This window comes from Epinephelus fuscoguttatus, linkage group LG14 (genome assembly GCF_011397635.1).
Source record: "Epinephelus fuscoguttatus linkage group LG14, E.fuscoguttatus.final_Chr_v1".
NCBI classification, from domain to species: domain Eukaryota; kingdom Metazoa; phylum Chordata; class Actinopteri; order Perciformes; family Serranidae; genus Epinephelus; species Epinephelus fuscoguttatus.
Genome location: NC_064765.1, coordinates 22,062,220 through 22,086,674, shown reverse-complemented (window position 1 = coordinate 22,086,674; position 24,455 = coordinate 22,062,220). Strand labels below are relative to the sequence as shown.

Here is a 24,455-nt window from a genome sequence, read left to right as displayed (position 1 = left end):
ACTGTACAACTTCTCGTCAGGATAAGAAATCTGGCCTTGTCTGTGAGACCACTACTGAATAAAGAAAATGTTTTATTCTACATTAAAATGAACTCTTGACAGTATTTTTAAGATGGGGTAGTGCAGCAATCATCCTCCAACATCTTCAAAACTTAAATTTACAACTTATGTAATTCACAGCAACTTAAGTAGACTAGTTAACATGTGCTTCCAATAGATGGTGGGTTTTTTTGACAATCAATTAAAATACAGGAATATTTACGATGAAATGAAAGCTTTCAATAACTGTACGAATGACTCATATTATGGCAAAATCTGCCTAGATTCAGAGTTGAAGTTATTTTAGGTATCATGCATATTTTATATGTTCAAAAGTCAGGTTTTTGCATCGACCTCTGCACATGGAAAATAAATAAAAGAGCCAAAACTTTAACATGCAAAGTTTCAACTGATTTACTAGACATGGCTGCAGGCTTGAGATAAAGTAGGAAACAGATGAATAGTTCTAAGGGGGGAAATGATGCCTTGCATTCCTGATTAAATTTGTTTTTTTTATGGTACAGAATAAGGTAGTTAGCACCAGACCTGATCCCTGGTGAAAAATTATCAGCAACAACAAAGAAAGGCTTACAAAGTCCTTTATCATCTTATTATCTAGGCTACAATAAGGTGATACGATATAAACACTCACTTAGTTCTGTAAATTGATGGCACATATTCCCCTTTACTTCACCAGATTAGAATACACCTAAATTTAAGTGCTTAAGCTCCTGAATTATTGATGAAAGACCAGGGTGATGAGCATAAATAACATTAATGGCTTGACTTTGGTCCTACAGGAGTCACATTGAGATGTCTTTTTCCTTGTTACTTATTCAGTGTCCTTCCACTCTTATGTTATTATGACAAGTCTCACGGGGCTTTTGAGTGTATAAAAATGGGGGATTCTGTGTAAAGAAAAAATGCAAAAATTACCTTTGAGTGCATAAATTATGATTTAAAAGGAAAGCTATACCGTGTGTGCCAAAGACGCCTACATTACATGTATTGTGTCGCCCTCAACAGGAGGCTGAAAGAACTTCAATCAGATGATATTAGCCTACAATAGATATCATACCAGTTCAAACAGTGTGGTTTGGCTGCATATACTGTAGATTAGGTGGTTTCCATGGCCTTTATTTGTGTTATAGCCTAAATCATAGTAGTCCCACGTAGACAGACCATTAAGAAAAAGATAATGAATAACAGAAGATGATTAATTGGGAGATTATATTTTCATTCAACTATCAATTTCATCAATAATGATTCACTTCTATGCATACTCGAACTGATTATGTAACCCTCTACCAAAGTAGTGACAATCTCATCTAAGAAACATAAAGAAAGGTTGATTAGATATCTACGCAAGTAGCCCATATAACCCTCACTGCCACAGACAAACCACTAGAGGGCGCTCGCAAATATCTTATTGTACAAGCTGCTCGGAGTACTGACGGGCCTCTTGACCAGTCGGCGTACAGCACTGAGATCCCGTCAAGTTCAGGAAAATACAGATAAGAATGTTATGTTGCTTTCAAAATAAAGGCGTGTCATAGGTGCATAGCGCGCTTACCTTAGCTAATATGACTGGTATTGCTGTTGTTTTTCTATAGTTTTTTTGTTTAAATTGCTTTTAAAGGTTTTAAACTGAACATGTGACTGAAACTGTCTTTATATGATGTGTATTTTATTGTATGATACAAAATTGTACTATTACTTTCTTTTATTTTGAAAATCCTAATCGGAAGTGCTATCCCTTAATCTGGCTAACGTTATCTTGAAACGGTTGGCGTTGGGATAGGCCATAACAACCACCCAACAAGGCGTTGTGCTACTATGGGGAAATACCGAACCGAACCGAGAATAAAAACGGGTTTGGTTTAGTTTTTAGTCGAGGTAAATCCTGGAAATTCGCCGGAAAGTCGTCGCAAGTGGAAATTATCGCATATTAGTGATCAAATGTGGACGTTGACGTCGAGGCGTGCGTAATGAGCAGAGTTGGAAAAAGAAGGTGTTGAGCTGCATTTTTTCTCCCCCTCTGCCAGGGACAACTTGGGTCGGAGTACTGTCTAAACTACGAGGTGATACGAAGGAAAATAATGCCCACGAAGCTCTCCACTTTCTGGTAAATATGCTTTGGACGCTGGCTTTTCAACAGTTGCATCGCATCCTGCTCGAAGTAAATTGCTGTTTCCGAGGGGGTAAAGTCAAAGCGACACAGCAGAGATAGCTTACCCTAGCCTTTTAGGATATGCTACTAATTACAGGGCTGTGGTGAATATGACTCCTCTCGCCAGACTGTCGCGAATTATTTGGACATTACTTCCCATTTTTATCAGCTGAGACAAACAACCCACTTGGTTTTTGCTCTTACAAGCACTTTTAACTAAGGCTTCCGCTGAGCAGCCATAGCCCACCAATAGCCCAAAGAGCAACAATAGCTCCGCGTAAACGTAAGGCTAACAAAGCCATTGCAAATGATTGATTTCTTTATACACGGGTTACAGAGGGGAACGCTTCCTCTGTTTTTGTGAGGATAGATGTATAAAAAAGTTTGGGATATATGTGCATTTTAACTTTGCTGATCGACCTACATGTTGCTGTTTATTGCCTCTGTGTCAGATAGTTGTTGATAGATCCTGCTATGGCAACAAAATGGCCTGTCATATATTGCAATTTACAGCCTGCTTGTGGATAAGGCTTCATTGGTGTATCAAAGGCATAACATAATTGCCAGTAGTAAAATATCATCCAAATATATTTAGGGGTCAGGAATAGGCATTCTGTTTTGTTCACAGTTTATTATTTGCCTCACCCTCCCAAATTTTGTATTGCTATTCCAAGGGGTCTTTCCAACAATGCATATGATCCTTGTTGGTGTCACCACCTATTTAAGTAGTGATTAGCCATATGCACCCTGTGATAATCCTGTGGTAATCTCACTGAAATTCTGGTTAGACTCAGCATTCTGCACAACCTGTTTGTATCTTTCTCCCTTTTCATTTGGAGAAGGTGCATCCACTGTTCCCCAGGTTAAGTATTTGTGTCACTGCTCCAGGGCAGTATAATGACATGTAATTATTGGAGTTACATGCTCATAAGTCCATGACTTGCGTTAAAGGCCATCAGCCTGCAAGTACTTGCCACTGAGTGACTGAATGAGCCGGACTTTGGCCTGAGTGCTGTTTACCCTGGATAGTTAGATGGAGAACTCAACAAGGAGCATTGACAACTCGCTCAAAATAAACACTTATTGTTTCCTTGGCTGCCATTCGTTCCCTGAAGGTTGACTGCCAGGCTGTGTTTGTATAGTCATTAGTGTGTGCACACTTAACATTTCTTTTTTGAAAAGATGTCCCTGTTTGGCTGACCTAGAACACGTCCACCCATTCTTTGTCACTGTAGGTATCCTTTCACCCAAAGGTCTAAAAGAAAATAACTTGTTGGTGCTTATGAGATATCCTGTGTGATACCTAATTTTTGTTTGTGTATTGTGGCATCCATTGCAAAAAAAAAACTTGACAACATGGTCTATGACATGCTAAGTATGCAGCACTATGGCTCATATTGTTGGCTGACGGGCTAATCCAGAGGCTGCCCACCATGAGTCATCATTGTGGGGACTTTTGTTTCCTCTATCTGTCTCTGTCATTTCAGTGTGTTGCTTTTTCTAGCCTGTTCTGATTCCTGTAGCTTCCTGTAGCTCTCCTGGCAGCGTCTGTAATCAGTCGAATGGCCTGATTAACTGTTATACTGATTGACCTGATTGGCAAAAACGCTGCAGAGGTAAGCAGTCTGCTGTGCCACTGAATTTTGCCTCTCCAGCTATCATTTTAGGCAAAATATGACATCACAATTATTTAGAGGGAGTTACGTATTCTGTTTTCTATCTACCTGCCGTCCATATTTCACATTTTGCTGTGAGATGTATGCAGGCACATCAATACAGTGGAGGTCACTCTGTTAGAAAGTTCTGGTTTCTGCTCACCACTGCATTGCTTATTATGGCCTTTTTTAGAGCACCTTTGATTGTATCAAATATACAAAGTGTCAACAGTCTACAATTACTGCCCAAGGCAGTATTTTTTTCCAGCTTGTTTAGCAAAACACACTCTCCCCCACAAGTCACTGAACAGCTTTTGTGTCAGCAAAACATTTTTCTCAGTTATATCCATCTAAACTTATTATAAACTGAAATTACAACAAGGGATTAGTTGTCATAATTAGATTGTATTTTTATATTAATTGGACAAGGCCCGAATCTTTCGTTTTCATTGTATGCAAGTCAAGAAAGTAAATTATCTTTGCTTCTTCTGGGATCAGTGTGACGGGACTTCATGAGATAATAACATGCCTGCAATGGACTAATAAAAATTCCCTGTTGAAGAAATTATATTGAAGAGCTGTGTATTTGAGAGCTTTGACATATTTAGAGCACTTTGCAGCTACTGTGTAATTTTAGACAGCAAAGTGTTTGGGGGGATGTATTTCAGTGTTCCTACAGTTGCTGCCCTTTCATTCAGGCCTGACTGCGATACTGGCACAGTGATTGCTCCTCTTCAGAAGATTAGGGCCTGTGTCATTGAGCCTAACAAAGATTACTGTCAAAAGGTGGTGATTTCATCATTTCATTTAAAGGATTCACAGTGGGACCAAAGGAGAACACACCACCTACGTATCTTTGTACCATTTGAGCAAAGCAATGTGGCTCTTTAGACTCATAGACTGTTACACAGCTGCCATAAAGGCAAGAAACAGCAATTTCTCAATCATCTGCTACACTGCTCAAGTAATTCTTCACAATGCTTTTGATTGTTGAAGTCTTGTCATGTAGTCTTAGCTTCATTACAGCTGTCACTTTGATTCAAAATGTTGGCTGTGTGCGTTTCATTAGCATAGCTTTGAATAAGGGGGATGACCTGTAAAAAACGTGCTTTGAAATAATAAGAACATGCTCTAGAAATTTGGGATTGCAGGACAGGAAAGGAGATCCAGATACCTACTGCTTCCCTTTCTCTAGCCATGATGAGGAAATCCACATAAATGATTGATAAAGTGCCTTGGCTGTCATTTGAATAATACATCGGTCCTGTTCTTGTGCCAAGCAGTTTTGTATGGTAATGTTCTATGGGAGGTTGGGGTTCTGTCTTTTAAACCTCTGCAAATGACTGATTTTAAATAAAATGAAATGATTCAAGCGACTGAAGCAAGGTGAGCAGTTTGAAAGGTCGCGTATGTTTGTGTGTATGTAGAGAGAGATAGGTGGGGGCAGGGAGTGTCTCCTGTCACCTCTCATTAGGGACGTATAGTCCAGCTCGGCCGGCGTCTGCCTCTCCCCCCCCCGACTGTGGCACTGCCCTCCTCTGCTCCCAGCACACAGAGCAACACACTGTTTCAGGCCAAACTGCAGGAGAGTGTCTTAATGTTCGGCATCAGAGAGATTATGGCAGAGATGCTTCTTATTGAACAGTGTGAGTCAGGTCTCAAGGAAATAGCTGTCCCAAATTATGCTTTTAGAATTCTGCACTGCAGCTGAAGTTAAATTTGGTTCACTTATTTGAATGAGTTAAAGCCGTAAGTCTGCCTAGCTGGGAGTCGGTGTATTGTTCAATTGATGTGTTGGTTGCTTTGTTTTATTCTGCCTCTGCTGTGCTCCTTTGAGGACCCCCCCACTACCACCCCAACACCCCACCCCCCACCTCCTTTTGTAAACAAGACAGTATATATCTCAAGGGCTTCCTCCTCTCTCCTACATATTCAAATTCAATTTCTAATTTTGTCCAAATGAATTCCCTGTGAAGATGGGGCTTATTTAAAGCAGTCTAATGAAATAAAGATCAACCAACATTTTATTGGAGTGTTCCATTGTGACTGCTTGGTGACTATTTGTGTGTGGAGTAAGAGGCTGTGGTTTTCCATTGAACCCTTGGGAGGCTTTGGAGTGCTGCTCTACAGGGGCAGCCACAATGATTTATTAGTATGGTAGGCAGGAAAAACTAGCAGGCTGAGATAAAACAGATCTCCCATCACACTCCAGTTCTCCGTCTAGTCTTGCACAGATGAGAACGAAATGTATATGACTGCTTTTATACTGAGTTATTTAAAGGTCAAGAGCAATGAGAATTACATTTCCAAGTCTCTTAATATTGTTTATAAAAGGGCACATTTGGGCACATTTATGCAAAGTTACCCAAGATGTAAGCAGCATGGAAAATTGAGAAGCTGTCCCTCTGGTTTGGAAAATAATCAGAATAATTTTGCTCTCCAGTGTACTTGCTGGTATAAATGAAGCGAGGCAGATACACTCAGTTTGTAATTAATAGCCTGATGGGTAAAGGGTATGCTTAATTAATGAGGTGCCCTGTTTTGTGTTAGATCGTAGCCAGTGACAGTACAAAGGAGAGAGCAGAAAAAGTTACTGAGGGCACTTTCATTGGTGCCACGGCTGGCAAGGATAGGCTGAGAGAAAATGGCTGTGTTGAGCTACGTGCAGTAGCTCACCTCCATCTTAAAATGATGTGCATTTGACCGAGCCATATAAAGTACCACCTAAATATACCTAAAATCTTTTGTGATATGATACTGGTATCACATAAGGGCTTCAAAAGGCATTTTCCACAGAAGACATTTTTACTTAAGGAAAGGTGCAGGTATTGCTAATAACATTAAGGATGGCTCTGTTGTATTCATGTGTCCCAGTAAGCCATGGCAGTGTGACAATGAGCTAGCATGCATTATACCAGGACTCTGAAACTGAAGCAGCTAAATGCAATTAAGCCATCATTCATTTTAATTATTTACACCTGTGCTATTTCTATTGTAAACTGTTAGGATGTCCTCTGTAATGAAAAGTGTGTTCAGAAATTACTAATGGACAAAATTAACAGACAGCAATGTCTGTTTTTTGCTGAATGTGAATTAAATATCTGACAATCGAGCTGCAACGATAAGTTGAATAATGGATTACTTGATCTACAGGAAAATAATTGGCAACTAGTTTGATCATTGAACGGTTGTTGTAGTCTTATTTTTCTTAGCAAAAAAAAGGCCAAAGATTTGCTCGTTTCATGCCACTAAAATGCTAGAATTTGATGTCATACCTGATAATAAACAAAATAGCTGTGCATTTTTGGACTGTTGGTTGGATAAAACATATCATTTCAGAACATCACCTTGGGCTCTTTGAAATCACACAGGGCATATGTCACAGGGCTCAACAATTAGGATCACAGGAGCAAGTATGATATATATAAATGCCACATTGGGCTAGTACATCAAGCAACTCACTTGCCCGATCAGGCAAGTGGGGAAAAAAAGAATAAAACACCATTGTTTATTCCGGAGCTAATGATGGAGGAAGTTGAGGAGTGCACAATCCTGCTTCCTTTGCATCTCTGTTTAGAGTTGCACATGTGCAGTACAGATCGGGCAATCGCAAGAAAACAGTGGCAGGCAAAGACAAAATTAATGAGTGAAAGTGCAAGCAAGCATTTCAGTTAGAATGTGGGCAAAACTCCAAATATGCATAACACAGTTTGCCACAAGTTTAAGAGAAAGGCGGATAAAACAAGGTTGTTTTGATGACAATTAACAGCTAATGAATAAAACTATTTGTATAAGGGAAAGGGCCTGCACTGTTTTCTGACATTTTATCAACTAAACAGTCTATTCATTGAGAAAGTAATTGTCAGATTAACCACTAATCAAAATGATCGTTGTTGCAGCTCTGCCTGACAAATCAAAGTATTTCATCCCGTTGATGCCAAAATCATAAAAATCCAGTATGCAACATCGCCCTGATACAACCAAAAATACTAATGGGAAATATACCACTGCAAAAATGACATGCCAAAGCCTCTGACAGTAGACACATTTGTGTTTTCTCACAGTATGTATTGTCATATTGTCACGTAGTGCACTAAGATTGCATTCATACGTGACATTTCCCATCACTTCTGTGAAGCACTGAAAAGAATTTCACTGAACAACCACAAGTCATTGCAGCTATGATGCAGTGCTTAGTGTGACTGCACTAATATGATCTGAACCCAATGTTTAAAAACTAGCTCAGAGATGTTTCAGTAGCAATTAAATGAAAATGTAACACTTAGCCTTTTGACTAATTGATATGACCTTGGTCAGTGACTTGTCACTAACATTGCAGTATAATTATACTCTGCACAGATAAAAACACGCTGAACTGGAAAAACATCCAAATTATTCATTAGACTACAAATGTTTAAACTACTAAAACGGACAAGATGGGTAAAGGCAGAGTGGGTTGTGCCTTCCAGCATACATCTGCATTAGATTTGTTGTCGACTGCCAGTCAGAGTTTCCTTAGGGCCGAGCAGAGGAAGTCTCTGTTAACCTAAGTCACCGCTGAAGATTATAGATAGAAGCTTGAGCACACAGTCTTCAGATGAAGACTGTCATTCTAAAAAAAGGTTTCTCGTCAGAATCTTTAGCATTTCAGGCCTGCAAAATTACCAGGGCAACTATGATTCATGATTGCACTGAAATCAGTGTGGTTGAAATAGAGTGACAAATAGTAATAGATGTCCCTCTTTTCAGCTTCCTTAACATCGACGCCCCCTGGCCATTCATTATCTTTGACAGAGTCCAAACAGTCCAAACTCATCATCGTTGCATTCCCTATGAGATGTTAGTCAGCACCATTTAAAGAAGCATTCACTCTTTGACTTGGATGTCTTTCTCACTGTTCTCTCTGTCCTCTTTCATCTTCTTCCCTCCAGGTATGGCAGGCTGGGCCCGGGGCTCTGAGGACGCTTCAGAGGATCTGTGCCTGACCCACGACTGAGGATCTGGAGGAATACGCTGTCTGAGCAGAATGACTCAGCAAGAGGGGGGACCCCCAAATAGCAAGTGAAGAGAAGTGAGGATGGGTGCCAATGGATCCAGCTATCCACACTCATGCTCCCCACGCATTGGGGGAAATGCACAGGCACAGCAGACTTTTATAGGTAGGTACTTAATCTGTGGTTTAATTAAGAGCGTTGTGATCGGTTGCACAGTTAACACAAAGTCAGCTCTGATAGATGATTCTGTATTTTCAGTCAGCGTATGGTGAAATATCTCTGTTACATTAACTGTTAGTGGAAAAACATGATTTTCCCACTCTCCTCTGAAGTGAAGTGTTAAAATTGTACTCCTGAACCCACTTTGGCACCGTGCACCCATGCTACAAACACACAACAGGGGGTCTATCATGGCCGAACTCACACTTTAGATTACATTAACCTGCTTCCATGACAACTAATGGTGCAAGAGGTGAATATATTTGTGCATGAGAGCTCTCAAACTGGGTCACTGAGTCATACAGCTGATCCAAATGCATTAAAAAACAATGCAGCCAGGCTACTTTTTCCTGCCATATAGATTTTATGAAGTGTTTTGAGGGGCAGATATGCAAAGGAACTTGTGTCCGGTGTGGGTGGTTAACCAAGATCACAGACAGTATTCTGCTGTCAGAGTTTAAACGTAACTTCCAGCCTTCCAGCCTTGCAGTCTTGCAGTCTTGCTCTTCTTAGCTTTGTTGTTACTACGTGCTTGTGGTGTGATGTGATTATGATAAGACTGCTGACTATCAGACTGGATGGGAGCTAATCTGGTGTCATGATTTTTGTCCCTGTGGCCAGCTATAGGCTGCTTGTTAGACTGTCACATTATTTTACTGAATGACGTGACAGCTACAGTCTGGGACCTTTTGCTTTTGTCCCAGTTTCAGCATAGTCAGAGAACATTGCTGTGCTACAGCCAGGTTATTTCTGCCTGTTAGTTTGTGACTGCATGCACTGAAAGAGCCTGACATATAGGTTGTATAGTTTGTGTGTCACTTGAATGCACAGAGGTATATGAGGTCACTCTGTGTTGCTTTTATTTAAGTAGTGTTTTTGATTGGTTGTTAGAGATGTCTTTCTATTATGAGGCATGTTAGGATACTTAGTTGGGACTAAATTATCAACCAATGGAGTTTTTCTAGTTTATGGTCCTTAAATCTCTGCAGCCCTCAGTGCCAGAGGGTTTGGAAACCTGCTTTAGAGATTCATTTCAATAAATCTGTCCCTAACAAAAAACAGTTATTTATTTCACTTTCAAAATGACTTTGGCTCTGAGGTTTTTGTAGACTTCTTAAAAGTGAAAGTATTGTTGAAAGACCCAAATTATCTCTATAGAAGTTTTGTTCTGAGTTCTGTAGCTGGCCTGGGCCACAGATGATTCACAGTGCTAGAATGATTACTATTTGGGTCACACTGATGGATGCTGAGAGAAGGGCAGGAAGAGAGGATCTCCTTGGCAGAGCTTCCTCTGACGTACGAGTCCTGTCTGTCAAGCCAAAGATGACTGCCATTTAGAGTAATTGATTGGGCCCAAGTATGCGAACGGACCAAAGTTCATTGAGAAGTACAATGCAGGACAAAGTCCTCCATGAGCTAATTGGTTCTCAGTCTGTGCTGAACCATAGTTTGGCCTGAAACAAAGCTAAATGAAGGGATTCTGTTTGTTTTTTTTCTGCTGTTGAATTAGATCCAAGTGCTTTGGTAGCTGGGTCAGGGTAGTGTGTGTTTGGCCTGACAGAGTTGGCCGCACCACAGGGGTGCCAGAGACAGATTGTGTTTCTAGCAGTCTGGCCTCAAGAGTGAACTGGTGTTGGGGCTATGAAATGAGTGTCTCACCAGAACACTGTTTCTGAGGAAATATCTGTCACAGCTATTTAATAAGGAGAAGAGGTTTCTTGCTTTACATCTGTTTAGACATTTGTTTGTTAAAACACACACTACAATTCATTTGAAGCTAACCTGCTTTGTGTGTTCATTCCAGGGACCTCATCCTACTCTCAGCAGGGATATGGCTGGGAGTCTAAGCTATACAGCCTGGAGCATGGCCATGAGCGGCCCACAGACAGGAAGAAGAAGAGCCTTGGTCTGGCGACCCTCAAACGGAGGTTCATCAAAAGGAGGAAGTCCAGCCGCTCAGCAGATCATGCGCGGCAGATGAGGGAGCTTTTATCAGGGTGGGATGTCCATGACACCAACGCCCTGGTGGAGGAATATGAGGGCACGGCAGCCCTCAAGGAGCTAAGCTTTCAGGCCAGCCTGGCACGCGCCGAGGCACCCAGCTTGCAGCGGGATCTAGCTGCCCTCTACCAGCACAAGTACTGCACTGATGTGGATCTCATCTTCCAAGGTACTTGCTTCCCAGCTCACCGGGCCATCCTGGCTGCACGCTGCCCCTTCTTCAAGACTCTGCTGTCGTCATCCCCTGGCTATGGAGCGGAGGTTCTCATGGACATTGAGACAGCTGGCATTGATGTGCCCATGTTCTCTGCCCTACTTCATTACTTGTACACTGGGGAGTTTGGAGTGGGCGGAGCGGAGGATACCAGGCTGCAGAACGTGGATGTACTGGTGCAACTCAGTGAGGAGTTTGGTACACCCAACTCCCTGGAGGCTGATATGAAGGGCCTGTTTGACTACATGTGTTACTACGACGCTCTGCTCAGCTTCTCCTCGGACTCTGAGATGATAGAGAGCTGTAATGAACGAGGGGCTGTGGCCGCTGCACCAACAGTGGGCTCAGGAGGCCCCGGGACCCCAGACGAGGACCTTCGGGCTCACAAAGCTATCCTCTCAGCACGTTCTCCTTTCTTTAGGAACCTTTTGCAGAGGCGCATCCGCACAGGAGAGGAAATGACAGAGCGCACATTGCAGACACCCACCCGCATCGTGCTGGATGAGTCCATCATCCCACGGAAATATGTGCAGGTTATTCTCCACTGCATGTACACAGATGTGGTGGAGCTTGGGCTGGTGCTACGTGGCAGCCCCTCAGCGGGCAGTCTTGGCGAGGTGCAAGCTCTGGTGTCTGGGGGACGTGGAGCCAGCACACGTACCGAGGAGGCCATGGAGCTGTACCACATCGCTCTATTCTTGGAGTTCAGTATGTTGGCTCAAGGTAAGTCATAATCACACACATTTAGAACACACACAAACACCAATCAGTAATACGTGACACGTTAAAAAAGAAAGATTTTGCTCTCTGTAGACATAGTTCAAAGGTTAACTGTTGTCCATACCTATTTGTGCTTGTGAGTGTGACTGCGCAACATGACTTTTAATTTATAGAAAGACATATCAGATTAACCTTTAACCATAAATGTGATAATATCTAATATGCATCAGTGCATGTTTCCTCTCTCATGTTTGCTCACCTCTGATATGTTTGTCCTGTTATATTACAGTTTAAGGTAGCTAAGATGCTGGACTGTTGGTTGCACTTCTGCTTCAGTGCTTGTTGTAGTTTTTGTCATTTAATAGAGATGTTTTTATAGTTGTGATGTGAGTAAATTTAGGACAATAAAAGATTCATAATGTTTTAATAAATGCAATAAATTTGTTAAATTGTCCTGCTCTACGTTGAGTATAGCCTGCCTTACAATTTAGTTGCTGAGGTCTCAGCTTGAACAAATTGTTTTTAAGTGTGATAATGTAGTTGAATAGCCTTTACTATGAATTTCAAGGTTAATTTGTCAGTCCGGACTGTCATAATTATAGTGTCGGTCTCTGTGGATTAAATAATAGGAGCTGGATTTTGTCACAACTGGCTGGATATTTTTTTTCTCATAATTAATGCCGCGCAATACTCTACTTTAATCTCTCCCTTCATGAATTCATATAATGTGTCTCACACTCATTGTATTAATATTCCACTCTGTCCTTTAAACTACATAATGCATATGTTGGCATATGTGCAATATGGCAATGCAGACCACGCTAGTGTTAAACAGCTTGGCTGGCTGTGATGGGTGTTAGAGCTGCGGCAGCCAGTAACAGATTGATATAGGCCGAAGGGTTTGTCTGTGTCTCCAGGGACTGACAGCTTACTGTCTGATACATGCAGCGCATCTGAGCCTCTGTCAACACTTTGTCACTGGTCGCCTACTTCGTCACTGGCCTATCTTTACTTGGATGACACTGTCTGTCTGACTCTTGCCACTGTTTGAGGATGACCTCAGTAACATGCCGAAGGTTACAGCCATGGTTGACATGATGAGCCAGTCACTTTGTCACTCGCACCTCCTCCAGAGTGGCATGTCTGAGCATTGTCCAGTTTCTAGCACATCTAACATAGCTCCTCGTCAAACAGAATCACCTTTGCAATATGCAATACCTGTAGCAGTCTATTTCAAATGCACACACAAAAAGTACTGCATTTGGCCTGCCTATCAGAGCTGTGTGGATCCAGAGAGATTATATAACTCAGTACAATCATATCCTATAACCATCTTATCTTACATAGAGCCAAGATGATGGGAATTAGTTTGTTAAATATTGAAATGGTGATATGAGATGCATTAAACGATTTAAGCATACGGTTTCACTAACTCATGCTGAGTAATGAAATCAAAGCAGTATTAATTTCAATTTAAAACACCAAGTTACAGTAATATTCAGCATAGTCAAAATGTACTTTATATAATTTGTTGTGACACAGAACACTTCAGTGAAGCTGTTTTACAGTAAAAGCCTGTGGCTGAAAGGTTTTACTGTGAAGCAGCTGCAGACACACCTGCACCCTTATCTAAATCATGTCAGTGGAATTGGATTTGGTTGTTCAATTCAAATATTTGACTATTCGTTCCTTTTTTCCAGTTTAAACTGGGTTCAGTGGGACATTCAAATTCGACAGTGATATTCATGCAGTATAGTAAACAAGCCAAGTTAGCCATCCAAGCTAATGCGTGCCCACAATGGATCAAGAATGTGTATCATTTTTTGCAGATACTAGATATCAAACAAAAGCCAGAGATTGTATCGTATTAAGTTGTTGTGAGTTGTAAATTCACCACTTATAAGCAGAAGGCACAAGATGATGTTATCTCAGCGTCTGACTGGGCAAAGCCTCTCTTCCTCCAGACATCTGCCTCTGTCTCTCTCAGACTCACCTTGGGTCTGGGTCCTCAGATGCCTGTACCACGGATCTATGTAAAAACAAGAAGTCCTCATTCTGTAACTACATTTGGGGACCAAAACATCCCCAGGGGTACACTGCAGATTGACTGCAAAAACACTGCTTGAGTAGATGAATCATAGCAAACTGAGGGGTCTCCGACTGGTGATTCGAATCTAAGAACAGCTCTAACCTGATTTGAATCCATTACAAGAGTATAGATTCATCAGTAAGCAGATATTGCAGCATGTTGTGTGCAAATTTCTTATTGCAATATTGATACAAATCTAGTGCATTGTGTAATCTTAATAGGTTTGGATATTTGGCTATTTTTGTTTGAAAACAATAACAGAATGCAGCTGTCCAAAGAGGAAGCTGTATGAACAACACAAACCATTTCTGGGACACAATAGTAAACATGCTTGTATAAAGTCTCTGTAAAAGCTTAGGATTAGTTGTGGGCAGCTGCTGAATTGATTGAGGGGCAGAGAATCAATCACCTTTTTAAGTCCTGTGCAGTGATCTCAATAGCACCGTACACTAACACCATACACACAGCTGGTTAGACACCACCTCCCACCCTCGAGCTCTGGTGTCGCTCTCAGGGTCATTCGGGCAGCTTAAGCCAAAGAGCAGCCAAATAATGTCATCCCCACACACCATCACCTCCTCTTCCTTCCCATCCCCCCCGAACAAGCCCCTACTCAAGGGTATTTTTATCCCCTCTCCTCCCTCTCCCACTGTGCTGCGCCGCTCTAATCAGTTCCCATGAAACCTCAATGTGGAATGTGGTGAGATGGTTGAGGTTGACCTGGTCTCATTTTATCCAAGTCCTCTCTCTTTGTCTGTTTTGCAACATCCTGTTATTACCCATTTGGAGATTTCTCTTTTATGGCTTTTTCACATTGATTTGACAAATTTCACACACTCCAAAGTGCAATCATCCTGGCATCTGTGAGTTGATTATGAAAGGAGAAATTTGTCTGTGTCCATCCCACGGCTTGAGACTTCAGTAGCTGCCATGTTTCTTCATGAGGCAGCAGAGAGGCTTATGTCAGGGGTTTCATATGAAGGGAGCCCTCTCATCTGTCACACTGGCTTCCCCCTTGTGTGCACCTCGACTGCTACCCTCTGGCTGTGTGAAGTTTTGGCCCATGGAGGTTTTTGTGGAGCAATTGAGCTCTCTGTCATTCTTCCCTATTAAATCTCAAGATGTGTATCCCTTTATGACTCCATCTCACTCAAATAGCAACCAATATTAAAAGCCTTATTAATTTTTCAAGTGCACCGCAGAGATGATAGCCAGTTGGTGTGGTTTCAGCTTGGTACTTCCTCTCGCTCCATGCTCACTGACTGACCAGTACTTTCAGTGCCCTGTCTTGTGTTTGGAGTGTGTTGAATGAAGGCCCAGCCCTTGACTGATCATCAGACTTGATTTACATCCACAGGCTTGTTTACAGACCATTGAGTGCAGCTGATGATTTAAGTGGCTTTGGAGACTGTGCACTTCATAAACAAGGAGCTCCAAATAAAAACAGCAAGACAAAATGCATACGTCCTCTAAAGTTAGTGTAGTGCAGAGCTGGCTGTTGCTGCCCCTGCTGTTGTGTTGATATTCTTGTCAGCCGGCTAAGCTCCAGTGAATGTGGTGTACCACCCGTGGAGAGAAGGGGAGGCGGGTTAGTATTAGATATAATGCTGATTCTAATCTCCAGCTCATAATAAAAGTGCTGCGTTTTAAAAGACTGGCTGTCGCTGTGAATTCTAATGGGCTAACACAGAGCAGAGCTGTTTGCTTTCCTGGGCCACTGGTCCCAAGTGGGGAATTGTCTGCCTGTGTGTATGTGTGTGTCTGCTTTTAAGAGAGGGCAAAGATGCAAAGGTGAGAGACTGACGTGAGCAAAATCACTTTCTAGACGACAGACAGCATGGGGACGAATAGTGGAGACTGAGGCACAGATGTTGTGAATCCATTCCCTCTTCCAGTCTGTTTATAGGAGATAAAAAAAAAGGCAAAGTGCCTGGGTCCACATTTCAACTCCATCTGTCTTCTTAACGATGCAGGATTTCCACCCTTCGTTTTAAAACACTGCGGGTGTCTGCTTTGCATTTCGTTAACTTGCCATTACAACTAAAGACGCCCAAAAGGGGAAGTGCATCATCAGTGTGTGCATCTATGCATGCATGTGTGTGTGCATGGGCATTATTGCTTACATGTGCATGTGTGTTCGTCTTAAAAGTGAGTGAGTCGTGCTTGGATGGATTCAAAAGGGAAAGCATCACTGGAGCCATCACTCTCAAGTCTGGTGTCCAGTTTCCTAGAGTGTATGTTCAAAGTGGGGGGTTTGGGGGCGGAAAGGCAGCTTAGATTTTCTACTTTGAGATAAGCGCTTCCCAGAGGAGTGTTGCTACTGGCCCAACTATGAGCTGATGGACAAGACGGCCTGGAATGAGGAAGTTGGCTCTGTGTTTCAGCTCAGGGCAGCTCTAACTGGACGTCAGTCAGTCTGGCTTTATCTCCATGGATGTCCGTTTTGTATTAAACGTTATTGATTAGAGAAAGGCTGCGAATAAGAGCCACTGAGGCTCCAGCGTATTTGGGTTTGGCAAAGATAGCTTGACCTAGCCAATCATATGTTAATCGGAGTGGATGTTAGGGGGTTTAATTCTGCTTAAATGGATCCCTCTTAGAATAAGTGTGAGTTTGAGTGCCGGCGTAGGCTGAATTTTCAAAACTTTGCTCTTTTTTTCTAATGGCTAGAGCGGCAGGTACATAATTCCCTAAGCCTTCTGTGGCTTTTTAATGCATTTTTGATTTATGCACACAAGTGTGTACACAATTCCAAAGTGTGTGTGCCCGTGCACCGGCAGCACATTTCCTCAGGCTGCTGTGTTTACTTATCACGGTTAAGAGGAGGCAGCTTGAGACTGAAACACATCAAGGTATCAAAGGCATTTATGTGGGTTGGCGTGTTACAGAGTTAAACCACTGCCTGCTGTTCTGGTATGTGCTCTGATTTAGGAAAAGCAGCAAGGAGGATGTGGGGGCTAGTGGAGGGAGACTCCCTGGGTCAGTGAATACGAGTCAAAACTACTGATGGTCTAGCAGCGGCTGCAGAATTACCATTTGTATTCAAATAAACTTTCAGTTAAATCATGCTCTATTGTATTTCTTTTCTTATAGCTTCTGTTTAGTATTATATTGCTGGCTTTAATACCTGTACTTGTGTTTGAATATGCCCATAAAGACACTGGATTAAATGTCTAGGTGTGAATTGCTTATCTTTGTCATTGGCTCTCCAGGCTGTGAGGACATTGTTGTGGAAAGCCTGTCTCTGGACTCCCTCGTCCCCATCCTGAAGTGGAGCTCCCAGCCGTATGGCTCCAAGTGGGTCCACAGGCAGGCCATGCATTTCCTCTGCGAGGAGTTCAGTCAGGTTGTCAGCTCCGATGTTCTCTACGAGCTCAGCAAGGAGCACCTTCTCTGCGCAATTCAGTCTGACTACCTACAGGTAAGGAGACAGAGCATCACCTGTCAGTCTGTTGTCAACTCCTATAACATCTCATACTGTGGAAGACACATTTTCAGTAAAGTCTGACGTGTTCACAGTGACTGCTTGGTGAAAATACAGTACACACACACACACAGATGCATTCACACAGTCTCTCTATTACTCACACACACACACACACACACACACACACTCACCAACGACACTCAGGGTCTCCAGAGTTAACACCATTCCCAGGAGGGAAATGCCTTCAAACCAAGAACCTAATCAAAGCTGAGCTGTCATCTGCACTGCCAAGCTACTCGGGCATCAGACCAGATGGTTGAGGTGAAGTGCTGAAATCCAACTACACACAAACAAACCAACCAGGCCTGAGCTTTGCTGGGCCACCGCCTGAACATATTGCATTTTCACCTTATCCTCATTTAACAGCTTCCCAGTTTTATTCTCGATGATATCTTATTCTCGATGATATCTAACCTTGTCCTAATAATAATTTTGTGTCTTTCTTTCTCCCTGTCCTATATCTCTCTGTGTGTCCCTTCTCTTTCTCTCTACCTCGGTCTCATTCACAGGCGAGCGAACAGGACATTCTCAAGTATGTTGTTAAGTGGGGCGAGCAGCAGCTTATTAAGAGGATGGCAGACAGGGGTAAGATAATACACTCTATAATTACCCTCTGAGCAGCCCCCCTAATGGCTCTGAGGAAATTACCCACTTACCAGAGCCTCCAAAATACACTTAAAAGCATTACAAAAAGGAACCAAACTTTACCCTCAAAAAAGTGGTCTCATAGTGATTTGCCATGTCATTGTGTGCTCTGAACTAAGTAAGCAGTTGTCTTCTGTAGGATTTATGGTCAAGGTTATTTGTCATCATATTGTATCGGCCAGGAACCTGCTTGAAAAAACTGAACCACACAGCAACCAATGCAATATTTATCCATGATTTTTTTAAACTGTCGGAACAATGTGAAAAATAGCCAGAAGGTGGCTTTATAGCATTAAAAGCCTAATCATAGTTACATAAATAGTCACGGTAATATGCATTATATTAAAAAGATGCTCATGGCTGTTTCTGTCCTTATTTACCCAGAGCCCAACCTGTTGAGCGGCACAGCCCACAGTGTAAACAAGAGAGGAGTGAAACGGAGAGACCTGGACGTGGAGGAACTAAAGGAGATCCTGTCACCCCTCCTGCCCTTCATCCGAACTGAGCACATCTTACCTCCCAACAGTGACGTCCTCGCTGACGCGGTCAGTCCTCCTTATCTGCCTTTTTCTCAGCTGCTGTGTGTGTGTATGTGTGTGCACCTTAGTCACCTTCTTAAACTAATCATTGATCCACATTGTTCACCCCTCTTCACAGCTTAAAAGGGGTTTGATAAGCACCCCTCCTTCAGACATGTTGCCCACAGCTGAGGGGGGGAAAGCCAATGCCTGGTTACGGCAGAAGAACGCCGGCATCTATGTGCGTCCCCGCCTCTTCTCTCCTTATGTGGAAGAGGCTAAGGTAAGGCTCCTTCTCTCCTGATTAATGGGGCCTCCAGACAAAGCAGGAAGCAGTGGATTATTTGTGTCCCTTATAGCTATCATCAAAGAGAGTAGAGGTTCTGTGAAGAGGACAGCCTCACCATTAAGTGCCTCCGGAAAATTTGTAGACCTGTTCATAGCTCAGATGCGCCAAAATCATCCATGCCCAGTTGCTGCTATGCACACTCGCCATTTTTAATAGCTGCCTCCATCATCTTGACTGAAATTCATTTTCTGTCCATTTGCACACTTTTCCTAATAACTTATAGGGCTTCCCACCACCATGAATATTTATGAACATATCCCCACACCAGAGAGAGTCATTATTAGATGAAGTGTCAATCAAGTGGAACTAATTTGCAAACCCTCTCGGCATCCTTGAGTTGCACATAGGAGTTTTATTTTTTTTGGAGTTCTGGCCTAACCTGCCCTCTCTCGACTACCTGTCCCCTCAGTCTGTGCTCGATGAAATGATGGTGGAGCAGACAGACCTGGTGCGCTTGCGATTAGTGCGCATGTCCAATGTCCCTGACACACTCTACATGGTCAACAACGCTGTGCCTCAGTGCTGTCACATGATCAGTCACCAGCAAATGGCAAGCAACTCATCCACAGCACCATCGGTTGTGGCCAATGAAATTCCAGGTAAGGAAATATTTGAGGAATGACCAGATGGTAACAGAAACTGCTCAAGTACCCTTAAACATGATGCTAGTATCAAACTATAATTTTGATATGGCTACTGTCAAGTGAAAAAACATAACATGCATCAATGTATGTATTATGTGTATCTTTCAGTGCCTCAGCTGTCTGTGGTAAAGGAGATGATCCGGAGGCTGCAGGAACTAAGACACACAGAGCAGGTCCAGAGAGCTTACGCCCTAAACTGTGGTGAAGGAGCCACCGTCAGCTATGAGCTGCAGCTGCGGGTGCTAAGGGAGTTTGGCCTGGCAGACGGAGCCACTGAGCTACTGCAGGTTAGTAGAAAGGAGAGTTTGTCCCCAGGGGTTAGAGGGGGATGAGATGGCTAAGGCTAGGATACTAACAGGGATAGGAAGGCAGAGGACACAGACAGACCTCAGCACTGCAGCAGACACAGACCTTAAACAACCCCAGGCAGATAAATCTTAAGGAAAATCTTAAAAAGGGGTTTTGCTTTGTCAGCACCACGATGGATATAGATTTCTATAGCTCCTATTTTGTCTTTTACAGAACCCATACAAGTTTTTCCCTGATGAACGCTTTGGAGATGAGAGTCCGATTCTGGCTCTGCGCCAGGTGGGTCGGTGTCGGGTAAACAGCAGCCCAGCCATGGATAGCATGTTCACAGAGCTGGAAGGGGTAGTGGGCTTCCACCCTCCCCTACCTCCTCCACCTCCCCCATACCACCCCCCTGCCACACCCAGCCATGCTCAGCTCAAGGGTGCCTGGCGTCCTCGTGTGCCCATGCCAACCCCTACCCGTTCCTTCTCCTACCCCTGCAACCGCACCCTGATCCAGCGCCATGCAGCCACTAAGCATGGCAGCTCAGACTACTCCTCTGTGCCCAGGCCCCAGCCCCCAGACTGCACCAACCCACAGGCTATGGGCCGAGCTTTGCTTTCAGACCAGCAAGCGGTGAGTGTGAATGTTACTTCCTCAAGACCTCGTGCTACGATTTTGTTTATTCAAATGTGGCTTAATGGTTTGTGCATGGGATTGTAAGTTGCTCAAATGTCATGTAATGTCACACATTTGTATCTGTTTTGTGATGCAGATGAACATGGAGCCTGTTATGAGGGAGTTCATGCCTGACATTGCACTGGGTGTGTCTGTCATGTCCCTGAGGGAGCAGCACATGGCAGAGATGGAAAGGGAAGGCCCTCATAGCCCAATGGGCCCCTCAGGCCACCATCTACCCCATGGGCCCTGCCCTTCTGCCCGCCACAGCCATGGCCACGGTCCTGGACATGGCCACTCCTGCAAGAGACATGCTCCGGAACCCAAGCTGGAGGCTCAAGCAGAGTTCCCTGACCTGTATGACTTCTCCTGCCGACCCGCAACCCCGACCTCCACTCACCCTCTGCCCTCCTTTGCAGGACCAGACCTCTACAGCCACAGCTGCACCCCCTCTAGCTCTTATCCACCCCCTTACATTTCTGACTCTCAGTCCCAGGGCCGCCCGCAGGGACGAACTGCCCCAGACCCGTTACGTCTGGATGTCCTCAGCATGACCTCTCAGAGGCATGATGGAGTTCTTGCCAGCCCCTCTGGGGCCCAGCCTAGGATGGGACACATCCCAAGGGGGCGATCAAATGAGACAGACCTGACTCATGGCTTAGGCCATTTACGGTCTCCCAGTGGGAACATGGACAGCTATGAGGAGAGGCACACAGGACCTAGAGATGCCCCGGAGGACATGGTTTTAGCTGGAGAATCATTGGGCCCGGGGTCCCTCCAGCAGCCTCACAGGAACAGTGTCAGTGAGGAGATCACCAGAGACCGCAGGTCACCCAGCAAGCCTGACTACCCTTATAAGAAATCCGCACTTTAACCCCAGTTGAGGACCAGGGGTTGAGTTAAGAAAAGGGAAAGCATGATGAGTGGCTGTCCGTCATAATGGATGGCAAAGCACTAAATGTGTGCCTGTGTATATGTGTGTGTGTTTGAGAGGAGCAGGAGGAAAGGGGTGGTCGATGGTTGCTATTTATAGGATCTGTCCTTTTGTCCTACCTCTATCAAACTGTGCTATCCATCACACAGTCAGAGTATGGAATGTGTAAGAGCTGTAGGTCAATTGTCAATGCTTGTAATTGATGTTTGCAAGCCTGCCTAGTCCTGCTGGTTTAGAGGATGACTCAGGCTCTACCAGGATGGATTGGTCTCTTGAGTTTGATTGTAAAGAAAGCGGTTCGCTCTATGCTGTGTGAATCCTGCATGAGGAGATCATAACACTAGATGTAGCTCAGTTATGAACTGATGGTTTAACAAAGATTATATTCATAGCCTCTGTTGTCTCTCCATTAATTTCAGCATAGAATGGGGAGACGGCAGGATAGGAATCTCAATTTACACAAGCTAACAATGGTACACAGTCTGGGACAGAGAGTATTGTGATAAAATCATATGTAAATACGTCTGGCTGTATTCTTTTCCTCCCATTACTTGTATTTCCATTTCTTCCTGTAGCATGCCTTTAGCAACCCACCTGACTTGTTTTCCCCTCCTGGCCCTGGGTCTGCAGTGCTGATGAGTAACGGGCCAAGGCTTGGTCACACAAAGCAGGAATTGGATCCGACAGGAAGTAGGTCATCAGAGCTCGTCATTCCCCTGTAACCCAGTCTGATAATTGTGTCAGGCTTTACCTATCGCAGCCTTTGAGTGTCTAGCTAGGAGGCAGAGGCCTGGCATTTTCAGATGGTGGGGAGGCAGGAGGATCGCGAGCAGGGTTCATTACTGAGATACAGTGGGAAAATATAGGGGTGCCATGGCAACTGACGTACAGTGATCAAATGCAGAGTTTGTTGGTTTTTCAGCTGGAACAGGTGTGTGTGCGTGTGTCTGTGTGCGAGGATAACTTTGATACACACAGGTGTTTAGACAATCTCAGTACTGTACACTCCCATCTTTAGTCAGGTCTGTTTGTACATATCAGAGTCAGATGATTTAACCAGAGTCTCTGGCACAGAGCGCGGTGGTCAGTGTGCTAGAGCCTCTTGTTCTGTTTAATCCAATAGCATCAAGTAATCAAATCTAAAGCCTTAATCAGTGCTTGGAATATTCAGTTTTAGCTACCTTTATTCAATTAAGTATGATGTCATTATATTGCAACCCCTATTAATTGCTTATTTGACTGTTCTGTTCACTATGGACACATTAACTGCAGTTTTTCTTGGTGGCAGAGGTGGGTTTCACTAAACAAGAATGCTAAAACCATGTATATTTAAATACATCAGGCCTCCATCACGCCACCTCATGGGGAATTGTGGAACTGCAAAGTCAGTGTTGATACTGTTAAATATACTGTTAAAGAGCCGCAGTAGCTGTAGCTCCAGCACCATGCAAGTACACACATAAAAGCCTGTTACAGCCAGCAGCTGGCATACAACCTCACTTATGAGTAACATTGCACTGTAGGAGCCACCTGTCTATTAGCTGAAGGGAAAAGGAACAAATGAATTTCGAACAAAAGGAATCTTATATTGAAAAAAAGTTGGCGATTGCTGGCTCATATCTCCAATGGAAAATTGTATATAATTAATTGAGCTTCACGTTCTGACAAATTTTTAATGGTTTCTATCACATTTTAGTGGTCGTTGAAGGTTCTTACTGTAGTGGACAACACTGTGTACTTGTCTTTGTCATGAAATCTCACTAAGAATGTGTGGTATAAAACAAAAAGATTGTGTCTCAGAATCAATTTCGTTCTTAAATGTTATGCATTAGGGCAGTCTGTTCAATGTCGTAGGTGGTGTGGATTACCATGTTTGTAGAGATTTTTTTCCCCTCCCCTGTTTTCCTTTACTTTTAAAGTAACAGGAATATGTAGAGGATCTGAAGATACTAGCTCTCTGCTTAGCAGTGATGAAGTTGCCAAGCAGAAAAATCATTTTTCCATCTAGGTTGCTTCATGGGGAAAAAATGCAAAACTCCAGATTCCTCCCCATGTTCATGTTGGGTAGTTGTTTTATTTTCCAGGACAATGTTCCATTGAATAAAAGTCCTTGTTTTGCTCTTTGCTGTAGAGAAGTCAGTGCCTTCCCCCGCCTGCGGCTGGGCTTTTATTGGAGAAGTGACTTTGATGTCTATGCAAGCTCTTTTCTACCAGCTTACCAGCCTGCATCAAATAGTCCTTTGAAATCTCATGTAGCTCGTTTTGTGTACATAGTGTTATTTAGCACCTTTTGAAATTGAACCATCTGAAATGTGTGATTGCTTGTGTTGAATTATAACAGGTACTTTGTACTTGTATGGTATCATAGAAAACATGTTTGTAGACTGATATTAAGTTGCATTTAGTTTCACTGAATCTATTTTTCTACTGTCACCTCAAAAGGTGCGTAACAGTGGTCAACTTGGGCATCCTCAAAATAAACTGGTTTGATATTATGGAATTAATTTGATCTCAGTGGAGTTGATTTGTGCACTAAAAACATGTAATGACATTAATTTACATAAAACTGGTATTTGTTCACATCACTTTTACAAACACGTTTGTCTGAAAGGGAAACTTTGGTGTTTTAAATCTTGAACAATTTTCCCATGTTTTTGTTACCATGTATCCAATGGAGACAACACATTTTTAAATTGGTCCAGTATTGAAGAGTGAGGGTTTCAGCTTTGAAACAGGCTACAATTTAATCCCAAGGGCAATTTTGTATTGAAATTTAAGTCTATTAAAAGTCCTTGTTTTTGCCACTGA

At 43.1% G+C, this 24,455-nt stretch overlaps 1 protein-coding gene across 1 annotated transcript; it reads left to right on the top strand.

Annotated features, from left to right (window-relative positions):
* The first annotated feature begins 1,824 nt into the window (after positions 1–1,824).
* Positions 1,825–24,426, top strand: btbd7 (BTB (POZ) domain containing 7). The gene is made up of 11 exons (XM_049595885.1): positions 1,825–2,164; positions 8,796–9,023; positions 10,882–12,015; positions 17,314–17,522; positions 18,098–18,173; positions 18,618–18,778; positions 18,891–19,034; positions 19,510–19,699; positions 19,853–20,031; positions 20,267–20,671; positions 20,811–24,426. The coding sequence occupies exons 2-11, from the start codon at positions 8,942–8,944 to the stop codon at positions 21,585–21,587; spliced, it is 3,357 nt and encodes a 1,118-aa protein (XP_049451842.1). The 5' UTR covers positions 1,825–2,164; positions 8,796–8,941; the 3' UTR covers positions 21,588–24,426.
* Positions 24,427–24,455: the final 29 nt, after the last annotated feature.

Coding starts and splice junctions, on each gene's coding strand:
- btbd7 (XM_049595885.1), top strand. CDS start 8,942: ATGGGTGCCAATGGATCCAGCTATCCACACTCATGCTCCCCACGCATT. Junction 20,032..20,266: donor GAGCCACTGAGCTACTGCAG/GTTAGTAGAAAG, acceptor TGTCTTTTACAG/AACCCATACAAGTTTTTCCC. Junction 20,672..20,810: donor TGCTTTCAGACCAGCAAGCG/GTGAGTGTGAAT, acceptor TTTGTGATGCAG/ATGAACATGGAGCCTGTTAT.